Consider the following 14,140-nt stretch of genomic DNA (forward strand, 5'->3'; position numbering starts at 1 on the left):
CTCTCTCTTCCTCTCTCTTTCACCCCTCCCCCTCCCACCTCTTTCTCTCTCTCTCGCATTTTGCTGTAGAAAGAAATAATGTCAATTATGAGAGTAGATAGAGATATCCAAAAAAGCAGCAATTCCTATTTGTAATCTCATTAGCAAAGGCGAAAAGATCAAACAAGTCCAACAGTTTAAATATCCAGGATATATTATAACATCTGATGCCAAGTGTTCCACAGAAATAAAGCGGAGGATTACAATGGCTAAGGCTAGTTTCCATAAAATGAGCCCAATCCTGAAAAATAGAAAAATCTCAATGACTACCAAAATGAAAGTTCTGAAATGCTATGTTTGGTCAACCCTTCTATATGGCTGTGAATGCTGGACAATCACTAAAGACAGTGAAAATAAAATAGAAGGAACAGAAATATGATTTCTTAGGAGACTGTTGAGAATATCGTTGAAGGAAAAGAAATCAAATGATGTAGTGCTTGATGAAGCCCACGTAGGACGCTCAATGTTAAAAACAATCAGGAAACGACAAATGCAGTTTTGGGGACATCTGAATTGACATAACGGTCTTGAACATCTAGCTTTCACTGGCAAAATTGAAGGCCGAGAACAACATACTTAGGGAACCTAAACAAGTGGGTAACGGGGAAAGATCAGGGAAACGTAGCTTTTTTACGAGCATCTGAGCAAAGGAATGAGTGGAGAACCATGATTGGCGATGTCTGTCGCCGATGACAGCATGTGGGGAGTGGGAGGTTGGGGGGGGGGGTAACTAAAATAGGCAACTTAAGCTAAGGGGAAAAGCCCTAATGCATTAGATAACGAAATACGAATAATTGATAAATCTACATGTTATTGCATTGTATGCTTCCCAGGAAGCGGATGTTATTTCAGAAGGCTCTCAGGTCTGCTGAGGTAATAGTATAGACTGTGAAGCGCACAGAGCTTGCTGATGAGCGGGATTTGCGCTATAAAAATTCTATCTATAGTCTATTATATTGTTATAATTCTTACTATGTTGTTCCATCCTCATGTTGAAATATCATTGTACCTACTCACTCACACTCTCACCGTCAACGCTTGTCTGAAACAACAGCAATGTCCGTGATGTAGTCACTAGGCACTTGACTGTCGCACGCAGGGCACCCGAGTTTGATTCCCGAGTGGGGAGAAATTTGTATCTACTAGCATCTCAGTCTTTCTGCTGGGATATTGTATCCCTCTCAGCCCGGGTCTGTCTCCTGGGATATTGTATCCCTCTCAGCCCGGGTCTGTCTGCTGGGATGTTGTATCCCTCTCAGCCCGGGTCTGTCTCCTGGGATATTGTATCCCTCTCAGCCCGGGTCTGTCTGCTGGGATGTTGTATCCCTCTCAGCCCGGGTCTGTCTGCTGGGATGTTGTACCCCTCTCAGCCCGAGATGGACCTGAAGAGAGGGAAGTCCGCCTCCGTAATGATCTAAATTGTGGCGATAGGAGCGTAAAAAAGTCTACATAAAAAAATAGTCCGATGCAAATAAGGTCACTAGCATGGCACCTGAAAAAGGGACAAGGAAAACCCCCACAAAAACACAAAAACACAAAAACACAAAAACACAAAAACACAAAAACACAAAAACACAAAAACACAAAAACACAAAAACACAAAAACACAAAAACACAAAAACACAAAAACACAAAAACACAAAAACACAAAAACACAAAAACACAAAAACACAAAAACACAAAAACACAAAAACACAAAAACACAAAAACACACCCACACACAACCCCCCCCCCAACCCCCCCCCCCAAAAAAAAAAACCCCAACCCCAACCAAAAACCAAACAACAAACAAACAAACAAGAAGCTCCCAGCCCACAGAAGTGAGGCGAACAGATCAATGAGGCTCTGTCAAAGAAACAATCCGTACACCGACCTCCCATCAGAAACCACAACGGAAATCAACGCCACCCCAATCAAACCCAAACAGTTTGGCTTCTGCTTCTGTTTTATCTGGCCTTTGTGTGTGATCTTTTCCCTCGCCCTCCGATAAGAGTGTTTGCCTTAGACTTTGTTCAGATCAACGGCTTCTCAGGCTGGAGATTCGTCACTTTTGACATACGGGACGCCATGTATCGATACTGGACTTTGGGGGCAAAGCTATACTTTTTTTGTGGAAAAATGGGTGGGGGTGGGGGGGGGTCTTTTTAATTTTGTTGAAGCCTAGAGTAACCAATCTATTGAAAGTGTACATTCCAACTTGCAGTTTAAAGTCATCACCTGACAAAAAGAAAATACTTTAACAACATAATATGAAACTTTCTGTTTAAATGCTGGAGATGGACATAATTTGTATACCGCGGCCCCAAGATCTGAAACTCTTTGCCCAGAACTTTAAGGCAGATCAAATCTGTTTCTTCTTTTTCTTCCTTCAAGTGTCAGCTAAAGCCAATCCCGTTATTAGGTTGAGATAATATATATTACGAAGGTAACTGTTCATGTCTTGCTGTAGTACAGAATCAATTTATAGTGGCGTCCTAAAGAAAATTGAAGATTTAATCACCAAAATATTGCTTACAGCAGAGACCAAATTCTCCATTCATTGGACGTCCAATATATATGTCCCTTCTATCCAAATTGATACTCCTCAATACACGCGCGAAGACAACTTTACGTTCCGTTGATTTTGCACAATTTTGCCAAGCCTGGTTTTTAAGGTCAGTTTTGAGTGACCATATCTGAGGCGTCTTTTCACTTACATGAAATATCAATGTGTCAAATGCTGCTGAATTTATTTAGCTTTAAATGGTTATGCTGCATAAATGGGTAGTGCGAGCTTATAAAACCATGGTTGGGTGATTACATTTTCAAGTTTCTTTTGGACGCCACTGTATTTGTACAGCGCCCAGAGCCTGTGTTCTTTAACCGGGGTTGAGTGTTGTGGAAAAGTCATGTATATTTTTCCGGGAACACGCTGGATTAGTTTGTGAGGTGTGCAGAGACCTCGTGACATGTGATGTACACATTTATAACAGGGAAACACGAAAATAATAATAATAATAAACATCATTTATGCTACGCGTTTCCATTTTCTAAAAATTGCTCAATGTGCATTACATGAAAAAGACATCACATCTTAAAAAATTAATCGACACGTGTGTACGAAAAACACAGTATTATGTATATTATATAATATACATAGGTGTTTATGTACAAAAATTTATATGAGAAAAACAGTCTCGCCGTGAGCTTGGCAATGCGTTCACAAAAAAAAAAATGTTTAATGCAATAAATATTCACGGTCACAATAAAATGGAAACTTGAATTACCAGAAGCTTTCATTAAAACATTCGTTCTCCATAAATAGAAAAGCATTTCCGTTCTCTCTCTCTCTCTCTCTCTCCCTCTCTCTCTCACTCTCTCTCTCTCTCTCTCTCTCTCTCTCTCTCTCTCTCTTTGTTTTATCTCTCTCTCTCTCTCTCTCTCTCTCTCTCTCTCTCTCTCTCTCTCTCTCTCTCTCTCTCTCTATTTCTCTCTTTCTCACACGCTATTTCTTCAGTCTCACAGTCTGGCATAGACATGTACATAATATAACAGTACATCATTATGACAGGTATGTGTTTGGGAATAAAAAATGCTTCAGCTGTATTTTGAAAATATAAATTGTTTGGGCACATCTCATTTTATATTGGGGTTCGTTCCATACCTGGGGACCAAAGAACAGAAAGGATCGCTCGCCGTATGTTTTGTAATTTTGTTTTTGAGAATTGGATTGTCAGAGGCTGATCTAGGGGCTCTGGGTGGATGAAAAATTCCAGGAATTGTTTTAGATTAAAAGTTGCAGTATCATTTATACATTTAAAACAGAAAACGGCACTTTTTGTATTTCATCCTTTCTTTTACTGGCTGTCAGTGTACGTCACTGGCATGCCCTACTTCTTTCCTCGCCCCTCTGTTGTGTCTGTCTGTTTTTCCAATTTTTTGCCTGCTCTTAATTACCGTTGTTTTGTATTGATGAATGTCCCGTCACTTAAACCAACAGACAGTCAAACAAACATACAAAGAAACAAGTTAACGAAGATGTAAACAAACAAACAATCAGGAACACATTCATCAGTTCTGCCTCGTCCGTACTATCGTCATTTTTCCTCTACTTCTTTCGTATGTTTGTCACTCTCTTATGAACTGCTATTTCCGGGGTGTCTTGATAGTCGAAGCCGACTTTGTACTGTTGAAGCTAGAGAGGTGAGCAGAGTAAACCTGATTCCTCGTTTGGACTTCTCTGTTGACATCCACCCCTCTGCGCTCATATGTCCTTATGCAGTTGCGAGTATCGTAAAACCTTACTGAAACTAAAACTGACCGACCAGTGTCTACATTGTTCCTACTATCACACCCCACTGACCGACTCGGTCTAAGAAAACCTTCACAAGTAGAGCTACAACGACTCGTCCCCCGTACACCGAGCAGTCTCAACAAGGTTTTGAAAAACGTTGGACAGCTCCGGGAGAGTACACACAAACTATCGTCGTCATCTTTCACCATTTTGCTATGTCGACATTTCGAGGAAAAAATACAAATCCAAGTCTGACTCCTCCTTTAAATACATGTAGTCCCGCCATGAAGAGAGATATGTGCACAGCCCGTACTTTTTCATTATGGAAACTTTATTTATCTAATGAATGTTTTATTTGATGTGATGTGGCCCAGTGGCCTGAACCACTGAATAAACTTACTTACTTAAACAGTCCCTGGTTTAGATGATTTAATGATTGACATTAAGATATTGTCTGATTTAGATGATTTAATGATTGACATTAAGATATTGTCTGATTTAGATGATTTAATGATTGACATTAAGATATTGTCTGATTTAGATGATTTAATGATTGACATTAAGATATTGTCTGATTTAGATGATTTAATGATTGACATTAAGATATTGTCTGATTTAGATGATTTAATGATTGACATTAAGATATTGTCTGATTTAGATGATTTAATGATTGACATTAAGATATTGTCTGATTTATATGATTTAATGATTGACATTAAGATATTGTCTGATTTATATGATTTAATGATTGACATTAAGATATTGTCTTGACCGGAAGTGAGCAGTTTTTGCTTCGCCGAAAGACCTCACAATGGCGGAGATAACTAGGTCAACATATCGTTTGTCGTGATGTAACATAGTTTTTATCCGATAGAAGATAAAGCAGGTTCTGTAAACATAATTCATTTCTTCGTAACTGTCAAACTACAGGGTGTGTGTCACACTACATAGCTTTTCCGAGCTCTAGGAGTGGAGGTAACATTAGGAATAATATTTCAGAATGCAGAAAAAAATAAAAATAAATTGGAGCAAAATGCGGCCTTTCCATTCCCCAAGACACGTACATATCCCCACGACTTGTGCACAGATTTATCACAGTGTGTTTTTCCTCACTTCAAAAACAACAACAACAAACAAAAACGTTACAATTATACATTTGCGAGGAGCGCGCGATTCTCATTCGACTTTTGAAGATCAAGTAAGTGTAGAAGAGAAGTATAGATAACAATAACAACAATTATACGACGTTTGTAAAGCATTCACTCGGATTCAAAAGCACGGGCTCTGGGCTCTTGGCACACAAACAACAACACCTGAACACTTAACTGTGCCCCGACAGAACACTTGGGTGCCTCTCGCGTCGCTGGCCTAGTGGTTAGGCTCTCGGACTCGCAACCGTAAGGTCGTGGGTTCGAATCCCGTCAGGGGCCCGACGTTGTGTCCTTGGGAAAGACACTTTACACGAATTTTCCTCACTTCACCCAGGTGGGAATGGGTACCTGGCTATAGACAGCGAAAGATCTTGTCAGTATGTTAGTGTTTGAGCGCTTAATCAGCTGCTTGCACTGTATGCTTCCCGGGAAGCTGAGAATGTTTCTGAGTGTTCTATGGTCTGCTGGGGTAATAATATAGTGTAAAGCGCATAGAGCCTGCTGTTGAGCGGGGATTTGCGCTATACAAATGCTATCTATTATTATTATTATTAATTTCCTGTAAAACTAGATGCGCAAAATTGTTTCGAACATTTTAAAGTTTTTTTCAACCCCCCCTCCCCCCCCCCCACACACATCCACAAGAAATTCCCTGATAACAAAGAGCTCCAATTATTAAGTTTCCATAATACTAAACTTTAATAGTAAAATAACACAAAATAATACACGAGTAATTACACGAGTTGAATTTACATTTAAATAAATAAACAAATGAAAATATAAATAATTATATAGAGATAAATAAATATTTAAATAAATAAACAAATAAATAAATAAATAAATAAATAACTAGATAAATCAATAAATAAAGGAATAAAAATATAAAGAAACAAATAAACGAATAAATGAAAAAAAACGAATAGCTTAAAAAATGAAGAAATGAAGACATCAATAAATGAATAAAAGAATAAAGGAACAAATGAATAAACGAATAAATGAATAAATGAATTCATCATCATCGCCATCTTCCTACATTTTCTAACAATTCTTTTTCTTCCTTGTCATGTTTTTGTTTTTGTTTTGTTTTTATTAATTTTTTTTCCTGATGTGTGTTTTTATACCTGGAAACATTTCTACTTTCTTGATTCATTGTATGTTGCTTCAAACCTTTCCCTACCAAATTCATTGTATGTTGCTTCAAACCTTTCCCTACCAAATTCATTGTATGTTGCTTCAAACCTTTCCCTACCAAATTCATTGTATGTTGCTTCAAACCTTTCCCTATCAAATTCATTGTATGTTGCTTCAAACCTTTCCATACCAAATAGGGACACGGGACCAAACAAAAAAAGTTAAATCCGATAGATAGATTGATGGACGAATTGCTGAATGAAAAAAAAAAGAAAGCCTAAGCTGGCATTATCTAACAATTTTGCAGATTGACCAAAGAATGAGCTAAAGGAAAAATGGTGAAATACTTTTCGGAAACGAAAATCGCGAAATAAATTTGAAATATTATGCTATAGACAGCGGAAGATCAGTTTGAGCGCTTGATCGGCAGCTAGCAATGTATGCTTCACGGAAAGCTCAGAATGTTTCTGTGTGTTCTATCGTCTACTGGGGTAATACTGGCTGTACAGTGCAGAGAGCTTGCTGTAGAGCGGGGATGTGAGCTAAAGAAAAGCTGTAATTTCTAATTTGTTATCATTATCATATGTCCAGGTGTGTAAAACACAAAAGGGGGGGGGGGGGGGGAGTGAAAAACAGAAGTAAGATAGATGGAGAAAAGAATTGATGGTGAAGTGTGTGTTGATCATGGCGTGTTTCTTTTCTCTTCTCTTTCTCTTCTCTTCTCTTTACTTATCTCCGCTACCCCCTTTCTTTTTTCTTTCTTTCTTTCTTTCATTCTTTTTTTTTCTTTCTTTCATTTTTTCTTTCTTTCTACAACTACATGTCTAAAAAGAAGCTACTGTAATGGCTGACTTCAATGATAATAGCCTAATATATTTTTTTATACACGTTCGAAATACCCTTCTCAAATGTTACATGTAATAATTATCGCTGTTAATGATGATGGGGGCGCCGTTATCACTTCACATCTCAAAGTGCTTAAGATTTTTGTCAATACACATGTGTGTGTGTGTGTGTGTGTGTGTGTGTGTGTGTGTGTGTGTGTGTGTGTGCATTTTTGTTAATGTATGCAGTGTTCTAAAGACGGTGAAAATAAAAAGGAAAAAGCAACAGAAGTGTGGTTTCTTCAGAGATTGTTGAGAGTTTCTTAGAGGGGAAAGAAATCAATGAGGCAGTACTCGACGAAGCCCAGGTAGGCCGCTCGCTGATAAAAAAACAAAGTGGAAGGGAGAAATTATGTGGTTTACCGGACACTTGAATAAGATAAACGCCTTCAGCATCTACGAGCTCTCACAGGTAAAATTGAAAGCGAACGAGGCAAAGGTAGACACAGAGCAACTTGAAAAACCGACACAGAAACAGATGGGCGACGTGGGAACAATCAGGATGATTATTATACATCTTCGACAGCCTTCACGAGGAGAAATGAATGGAGAAGCATGACCGCCGATGTCTGTCATAGATCTGGAGCTTGCAAACAAAGTATTCTCTCACCATAACACCGTGGTTCACATCTCGAGGACTCGCTACCTCGTGGTTTATTTTTCCCTCATCTAAAATGAGAAAACCAAGAACTATTTGTTGACGATTTCAGTCTATGTAAATTTATCAAACACGTATAATGTACAATTAAAGGTTGTTGTTTTTTTCTAACATAGCGCTGGCCTCTCATACTTCAAGTGTAGGAATTGATCCTAAGAGAGAGAGAACGCGGGGAGGGTTTATAAAGCATGAATTTTAAAAATTATGTACTGAATAACCTTATCACCAACGTATGGTATCATCGTCTCTCCTGCACGGTTTTCCCGCAATCGCAGAAGTTTTTGAGATGTACCATATTATTATCCCAGACAATACCGGAACTGTAGTACAATCTTTTATATATTTAAAAGAGCTGCAATATCCAAGTAAAATTCTCAACCTAAATCACAGATTATCATAACGAGGTGAAATCAGATAGAATAAAACTCTCAACTTTAGAAGTTTTTTTAAATTTCTGAGTTACATTAGAAATCAATGGTAGTAGCGGGGAACTACGCCCCCCCCCCCCCCAATCCAGGGCGGTGCCACTGACTGAATTGTCTTTAGGCCCTTCCCAAAGGGCGGACATTGACATGTTCTTATACACAGTGGAATTGTAAATGGGCTGATTTATCAATGTCATGCTCATACTGTGCTGGAACAACATAGGGGGACTGCTGCTTTTTCGTTTCTCATCCTTACTATAGTCATTTTTCCTCTACTTCTTTTGTATGTTTGTCACTCTCTTGTGAACTGTTATTTCTGGGGTGCCTTGATACTAATGATAGTCGAGGCAGACTTTGTGCTAGAGAGGTGAGCAGAGTAAGCCTGATTCCCCGTTTGGACTTCTCTGTTGAGATCTACCCCTTGGCGCTCCTGTGACTTTATGCAGTTGCGAGCGCCGTAAAACCTTACTAAAACTAAACTAGAACTACGCCTGATTGTACCAGTAAGACACCAAAGTGTTGCAGGTTTGTGTAGTCCCTAGTTCAACGCAACACTCGCCAGTTCTAAACAGAGCGATCCGATAAAAAAGCAGCTGGTATCACGCTTGATGGCCCTGGTTCGAATCCACGACTGAGTGTTCTTGAACTCGACCCGTTTTGTGGAGTTTTCAAGACTTTTAACCTATCTGGCTGGGTTCTCTCGTAGATGGAAGTTACATTCGGAGGTCCGCTTCTTTGATAACCTCAAGTGTTGAAATGTTTAACTCATACAATTACTTACTTTTACTATAGTGCGCTCAAAAATGCTTGGCGCAACTTTTTGTGAAATATCTCCTTACCTATTGAACATAAACTCTTCAACTTTTGCACAATGATTTATATCAATTTGTCTTAACAGGTGAATATAAACTCCTGCACACTGTCTTCTAGAAAATTCCTTTCTATTTACTAATACTTTTAAAAGCAAATCTGCCGTTTTTTTCTAATCGTAACTTTATGCTTATTGAACGAAGGTTTAGGGAACCTCTAGAGCAAAAAATGTGCTCACAAAAAAATTAATTTCTTGTAACAAGTTTTGCCACTGAAAAGTGTCATTTGTGAGCTGTGACGTAGGCCATATGTGTATACAAAATGTGTGTGAGAAGCGGGAAGTGCTGTGAACAATCCCATTTTCCGCGTGAGGGAGATTTATAGTATTTTATATAGATTTATGAAGAAAAGTTTTTTTAATCGAGCCTCAGTTGTTGTGGAAAAATGTGATTAAGTTAAGACAAATTGATACAAACTGCTGTGCAAAGTATGGGTGACATTGATTCACCCGTTCAAGAGATATTTGAGGATAAGTTGCGATACGAATTTTTGACCGCACTATAGTACTTAGAAAGCGACAGATAATTGTCAACAGTTAGAAAACGTCGTAGATTGATTTGTTTAACTTAACAAGATCTAAACGTTTCCTTGCCATTGACTGCGAGTTCCAAATGTATTTAAGATTAAAATACTTTTAAATATAGAGAAGAAAGTGAACTCTCTGTCGCACTGTTTTCTGGTGCAATGTGTTCTTGATAAAACACATGCATGCATGCACACACACACACACACACACACACACACACACACACACATACATACATACACATACAGACACATACACACATGCACACACACAACACACACAACACACACACAAACCCACACACGCACACTCTCGTATATTATCGTATCTTATCTTATTGTATCTTTTCTTTCTCATATCTTCTAGTTCGACAATTTGGTAAAACTCATCTATCGTATCCTATAGTATCTCATTTTATCTCATCGTATTTTATCGTACCGCATCTCATCTTTTCGTATCTTATCGTATCTCATTTTATCGTGTCCCATCGTATCTCATTCCATCTTATCTTATCTTATCGCATCCCATCTTATATTCTGGTGTTTTATCTTATCGTACCTTATCGTACCGCATCTTTTCTTCCACTATTTTACATAATCATACCTTATTTAATCACACACTATCATCTCATCAACTCACCCCACCTGACCACATTTCTCCCCTCTCTCCCCCCTCCCCAGACCTGGGCTCCGTCCCTCCCCCCTCCTCCCACCCCCACACCACCAGCACCACCAGCGGAAGTCCCCACAGCCACGACCCACACAGCGACAACGCCAGTCAACACGAGAGTCGCCATAGCAACGCCGCCACGCCCATCAAAGACTGCTACGACGACGACGACAACGACGATGAGGACGACGACAGCAAGAGCGACTCTGGCACGCCCAACGACAAGTCTGGCAAAGACACGGGAGATTCCCACAGCGACACCAACACAGGAGACCCGCCCAAGAAGAGAAAGCGGCGAGTCCTCTTCTCCAAAGCTCAGACCTACGAGCTAGAGCGTCGGTTCCGTCAACAGAGGTATCTCTCCGCCCCAGAACGCGAGCACTTAGCCAGCATCATCCGCCTCACGCCCGTCCAGGTCAAGATCTGGTTCCAGAACCATCGATACAAGCTCAAACGCTCTCGACAAGAGAAAGGACTCGCGGATTTGAACCCCCTCCCCTCTCCACGACGTGTAGCCGTCCCGGTGTTGGTCAAAGACGGGATCCCGTGCCAGCGACCCAGCATGAACGCCAGCCTCAAGTCTGCCGAGCACCAGCACGCGCATCTCTCCATGCAGACGGGCATGGCCAACATGGGAATGAGCATGAACCCGTCGGGTCTCAACCACATGGGCTCCATGAACGGTTACGGGAACATGGCGCCCGGCACGGCCCAGGCCATCTCCTCCACGCTGGCCAACTCTATGTCCATGAACATGAACATGTCCTGTTCCTACAACAACAGCATCTCTCATCTCAACGTGCCCAGTGTCAACAACATGAACGTCCTGCCGGGCTACAGCCACCCGCTGCTCCAGCCGCAGACTCGCTGGTGGTGATGGCTCGCACACACTTATCCATACAACTAGGACTTACAATATTGTTTCGTTAGACCCGTTGGTGATGATCTAAGGCACACTCTTACAATGAGGACTTTTACCTTACTGAGACATGTGTCTGGTGATGATCTAAGGCACACTCTTACAATGAGGACTTTTACCTTACTGAGACATGTGTCTAGGGGGGATCTATGGCACTCTCTTATACATACAACATAAACGTCCTGCCGGGTACAGCCACCCGCTGCACCAGCCGCAGACTCGTTGGTGGTGATCCGTGGCACGCTCATAGGAACTTTACAATACTTTTTTCTCAGACCCGCTTGTACGCTTGTAGTCCTATAATAGACAACTAGGACGTTTACCTTACTGAGACATGTGTCTGGTGGTGATCTATGGTACACACTTATACATAATATAACTAGGATTTTAACCTTACTGAGACATGTGTCTGGTGGTGATCTATGGCACACACTTATACATATTATAACTAGGACTTTTACCTTACTGAGACATGTGTCTGTTGGTGATCTATCCAACACAAATAGGAACTTAACAATACTGTTATCTCAGACCCGTTGGTGGTGATGGATAGCACGCTCATTAGGCTAGGACTTTCACCTTATTAAGACATGTGTGATGACACGATATACTAGGTACTGTCGTCTCAGACTTGCTAGTATTGATCCACGACACTCAAATAGGAACGATACAGTACTGTTTTGTTAGACCCACTGATGGTGATCTATCGCACAAACTCATACACGACTAGCACCTTTATGATACGGGGACAAGTGTCATACCACAAGGTCTACGGTACTGTTTTCTTAGACTAACTAGTGGTGCTCCATGGCAGACAAACAGGAACTTTACGACGCTAATGCGTCTACAATACCACGAAATCTACTATACTGTGTTCTTGGACTCGCTGGTGTTGATGCATCGCACGCTCATACAACTAACATTTTTTCGAAGCAAGTGCGTCTCCGATACTACGGGATCTATGATAGTGGTATGTCAACGATGCCAGGAGATCAACGATGCCAGGAGATCAACGATACTGTTTTCTTAGGCTCTATGCTGGTGTTGATTTATATCGCAAACATACATAGGACATCAACGATTCTAGGACTTCTACGATACGGGCACATCCACGATACTGTTTTCACGATATCCCTACAGTGACCTAGTTATCCTCACAGTGACCTAGTTATCTCCACCGTGACCTAGTTATCGACACCGTGACCTAGTTACCCCCACAGTGACCTAGTTACCCCCACTGTGACCTAGTTACCCCCACAGTGACCTAGTTATGGTTTCCTCAACGAACTCCGCCCTGCCCGACTGCCTGGGATGAGAACCGTGCACAAAGTAACAATTTCCTGGTTGTCCCAGCTGGTGTGAGTGAGATGTGACGTCACTTTCTCACGTGCAGAACAGCACTCACTGTGTGTGTTACAGGAGTTAACCCCTTCCCTGCCTCGCCCGCGACTGTGTTAACGTCTTGGTGGGGTTAACGAGCGGGTGGAGCCGTGAAGGGTTAATATAATAATAATATTGTTATTTCTTTGTTTATAATGATATCACATGAGATGAAATGAAATGAAAGAATGTTTGGTGATTTTGATTTAATTCTCTTTCTAATATGAGTCGGAGAGAGAGAGAAAGGGAGAGAGAGAGAGAGAGAGAGAGAGAGAGAGAGAGAGAGAGAGAGAGAGAGATACAGAGAGACACATGTACATAGAGAGGGCATGGGCTGACAGGTGGAACAGAGATGACCAAAACTGTGAGCGACAACATCATTTTCTCGGCCAGCTGTTTAAATGTTTCAGGCCAAAATTTGAAGTTTTAATACTTGTAGCTTTTTGATTTATGGTATCAACTGCATGAACCCCAGAAATAATTTGCCGAAATTCAAATTCTAACAGAACAAATTCAAATTCTGGCAGAGCCAATTCAAATTTCAAATGTTGAAACAAACAACAAAAGGTACAGTTTGTAGGAACTATAGTTACAAAAGTTGAAACATTTCTTCTTTCGTAGCTTGGACCAGTTGAACAGCTTGTAGACCAAATATTTCTTTTTTAAAGTTTAAGTAAGAGTTTTACGGTACGTGCAACAAAATAGGGTCCTAATATAAGTGTCGAAGATTAGAGGTGTTACAAGAGAATAACAAACACTAAAAAAGAGGAGGAGAGATAAGAACGATATATGTTTGATAGGAAAGAAAGAGCAAACCACACCAGAGCACCCGCCAACTACCCACGAATATTTCTCCTCCTGTTTACTTCCATGTGCGACACAGTCAGGGATCACGCAATTTGCCGCAGTTACAACCAGAGCTCCACTCTCCTCTTGTAATGAAGACGAGGCGATCACAGATAATAACACAATCAGGCTAATCAATGAAGGACGCGGATCTACAGATAGTTCATCGACTAGCGTACTTGGTCGTTAGAGATGACAGAAATACGACTTCCGGGTTACCTCACAGACACCCTCCACCTAAGAACCCTCCTTGTTGTGTCGGTGGTCTAGTGGTTAGGCTATCGGACTCGTAATGGTGAGATTGCGGGGTCGGGGGTTCGCACCGCGGGCCCAACGTTGTGCCCCTGGGAAGGGCACTTTACATGAATG

At 40.8% G+C, this 14,140-nt stretch overlaps 1 protein-coding gene across 1 annotated transcript; it reads left to right on the plus strand.

Annotated features, from left to right (window-relative positions):
* Positions 1-715: 715 nt before the first annotated feature.
* On the plus strand, positions 716-13,111 carry LOC101860859 (homeobox protein vnd). The gene is made up of 2 exons (XM_005111366.3): positions 716-752; positions 10,638-13,111. Exons 1-2 carry the CDS (start codon positions 716-718, stop codon positions 11,501-11,503), a joined length of 903 nt encoding a protein of 300 aa, XP_005111423.1. The 3' UTR covers positions 11,504-13,111.
* The last annotated feature ends 1,029 nt before the right edge of the window (positions 13,112-14,140 follow it).

Source organism: Aplysia californica, unplaced genomic scaffold (assembly GCF_000002075.1).
Source record: "Aplysia californica isolate F4 #8 unplaced genomic scaffold, AplCal3.0 scaffold01048, whole genome shotgun sequence".
Taxonomy (NCBI): domain Eukaryota; kingdom Metazoa; phylum Mollusca; class Gastropoda; order Aplysiida; family Aplysiidae; genus Aplysia; species Aplysia californica.